The sequence below is a fragment of the Montipora foliosa genome, chromosome 4, assembly GCF_036669935.1.
Source record: "Montipora foliosa isolate CH-2021 chromosome 4, ASM3666993v2, whole genome shotgun sequence".
Taxonomy (NCBI): Eukaryota; Metazoa; Cnidaria; class Anthozoa; order Scleractinia; family Acroporidae; genus Montipora; species Montipora foliosa.
In genome coordinates this window covers 11,625,690-11,628,189 of record NC_090872.1, presented here as the reverse complement: position 1 = coordinate 11,628,189, position 2,500 = coordinate 11,625,690, and the positions used below count along the sequence as shown (strand labels likewise).

Here is a 2,500-nt window from a genome sequence, read left to right as displayed (position 1 = left end):
CAATGAGAGCGCGCGATTTTGTAAAATCACCTGTGTATTTATACTAAAGGAAAAAATTTGAAGGAAGGGCTTCAAAGTTCGATCTCGACGGCTGCTTGATAGATTCCCAATGAAAACTAATACAGAATTCAAGTTCAAAGGAACTTGAAGAAGTTAGAGGCACGTAATTATAACACCTTTCTGAGATATTTAACAAAAGTCATCTATAAAAGTATCAATGGTTATCTGGTGATCTATATATCTTCCTATCTTATATTAAACAACTTGTTGTTGTTGTTCGTTCATTGCTTTCGATGATGATCACTGAATGACCCTGCATTTATTGGTTATACGTGTGCGTCTGTGACTGATTAGTCCAAACGAACTCTGCACGAAATAATCGACCACAAATTTGGTATTGCCAGATGAGGATTGGTGGTTTGTGGAAGATTCACTCTTGACTGAGGCAGGGACCTTTTCCTCTGTGCTTCTGTAATCCTGTACTGTTCGAACAAACGAGCAATAGAAATCATACAAAAAATTTATTTAGTATTAACTTGCATTTTTTTTCGTCCGTCGCGTTATCCTTAAGGCCTAGTTTACACGTCGCGCTATCGTCGAATTTCATTCAGACGAATTTAATTCCAGGTCCTACTTTAAAATAAATTCGACGATAAAGCGACGTCTAAAACGAGTTAAATTCGTTTGTTAAATTAAATTTGTCTTTGACGCTTTTTCCGTCTTAAGAAGACATTAATTTTGACATTAATGCCAAAACTTATATCTTTTACGAACAATACGGCCAGAGTTCACAATTATTTCCAGAGTCCGCAGTGCCAAAAAATCCATTCGGACAAATTTTCGCGCGCAATTAAATGACGTGTTTTTATTGGTTTATTGCTCAGGGCAGTTTTGAATATTAATGAGGGGGCGTTACGTGGAATGTGGGGGTTTCGTTGCAGGCGCTCCCTCCCCCTCTCTCCCCAATCTCCTCTCCTCGCGCCGGCTACGCAGGCTAGTAGGTGCTGTTTTACGTAATGTAAAAAGATTTTTTAGTCTCTTATGTCGGTATAGATACAGGTCCCTTGTGTAAAACATCCCTGACGAAGTGTGCGTTAGTGACACGAAACGCGTAGGATGAAATAAATCGTTTTACAAATTTTAGAGTTCGCAGACGTGCTGCTCACTAGTTCAATCTTTAAAATTTTTTAAATTAAAAAATAATAATTTCTGAAACCATCTCTCATTGAGGATGGTTTCAAAAATTTCTGTTTACTTTACCAGCACCGTCTGTAGTGGTTTCAAAAATTTCTGAAACCAGCAGTGGCTAATTTCTTCCCTTTTTAGCAGTGGTGAAGACTAGTGATTTCAGAAATTTCTGAGGCCAGCCTTCACAATGTTTTCCAAAGTTATCTTTTTGAGCTACCGACAAATGGAGATGATAGGTCTACGACTGAACGCCATCAGACGAGTGTAAATGAACGCCGGATACTTGGATAAAAAGTGAACGAGAGGAATTTTCCCAGCCGAAAGGACATTTTTGCCGGCAAGATAATCCACTTTCCTCGAATTATCAGCCGCAAATTCAAATTACGTCAAGATTTGGAACGTGTTTTTACCTTAAAAGGAAATTAAATTGGTCCTTAATTTCACCATAGTGATGTGCATGTAATCTAAAAACCTTTTAAGTCCAATAAAAGGTTGACAAGTGGCGTTTATTCCAAATTAAAGAACGTAAATTGAAGGATGTCGCAGATCAGTTTCAGAGGTTTTAATATATTAAAAGCACTAGTGTAAATAGCCATGCAGAAAACACCATCAACTGATCGGATACCCGAGAACTAGAAGAGTCAACACAGACCGTAAAAGAAGATAAAACCACATAGAATTACTATTACTGCCAGTTTCAAACGAGAAAGGAACAAGAGAAAACTATCAGCTCCCCCGTTCAAAACGTAAGCCGGGCCAGTATGTTTGAAAACTCTACGGTCATACTGAATAATTCATCTTTCGTGAATGGATTTTCCAATGTGGCGGTAGTCGAACTGACCAAGGAAGAGAAGGCCATTTTAATAGCAACCTATTCCATCATACTCCTTGTCACGTTGATTGGAAACGTTCTTATCATCCTGGTGTTTTCCAAGTACAAGCCACTTCGAAAATCAATCAATTATTTCGTGGTCAATATGGCCGTCTCCGATCTCTTCACTCCCTTGACCATCATGCCCTATACAATTGCAGAGACACTATCTTCAGGTCCCTTTCTTTCCCGGCTTCAGCCGGAACTTGCAAATATCATTTGCAAACTTTGCTATTTTCTTGCTGATGTTTCTGTGCTGGCCTCCATCCAGAGCCTTATGCTGATTTCAGTGGACAGGCTTATTGCTGTTGTCTTCCCTTTGAAGATAAAACTCATCTCGCGCAAAGTGCGTTTAGTCTGCATCCTGGTTTCGTGGATTGTGGCCATAGCTGCTCATGCTCATTTCCTTCACATACTCCATGTTTCCTCGAATGGTTATTG

At 39.2% G+C, this 2,500-nt stretch overlaps 1 protein-coding gene across 1 annotated transcript in view; it reads left to right on the top strand.

Annotated features, from left to right (window-relative positions):
* The first annotated feature begins 2,165 nt into the window (after positions 1-2,165).
* The window catches only part of LOC138001013 (neuropeptide FF receptor 2-like), a 1,038-nt gene continuing 703 nt past the window's right edge, over positions 2,166-2,500 (top strand). Inside the window, exon 1 of the mRNA XM_068847682.1 lies at positions 2,166-2,500. This exon is cut by the window's right edge and continues 703 nt beyond it. Coding sequence (XP_068703783.1) covers positions 2,166-2,500 — 335 coding nt within the window.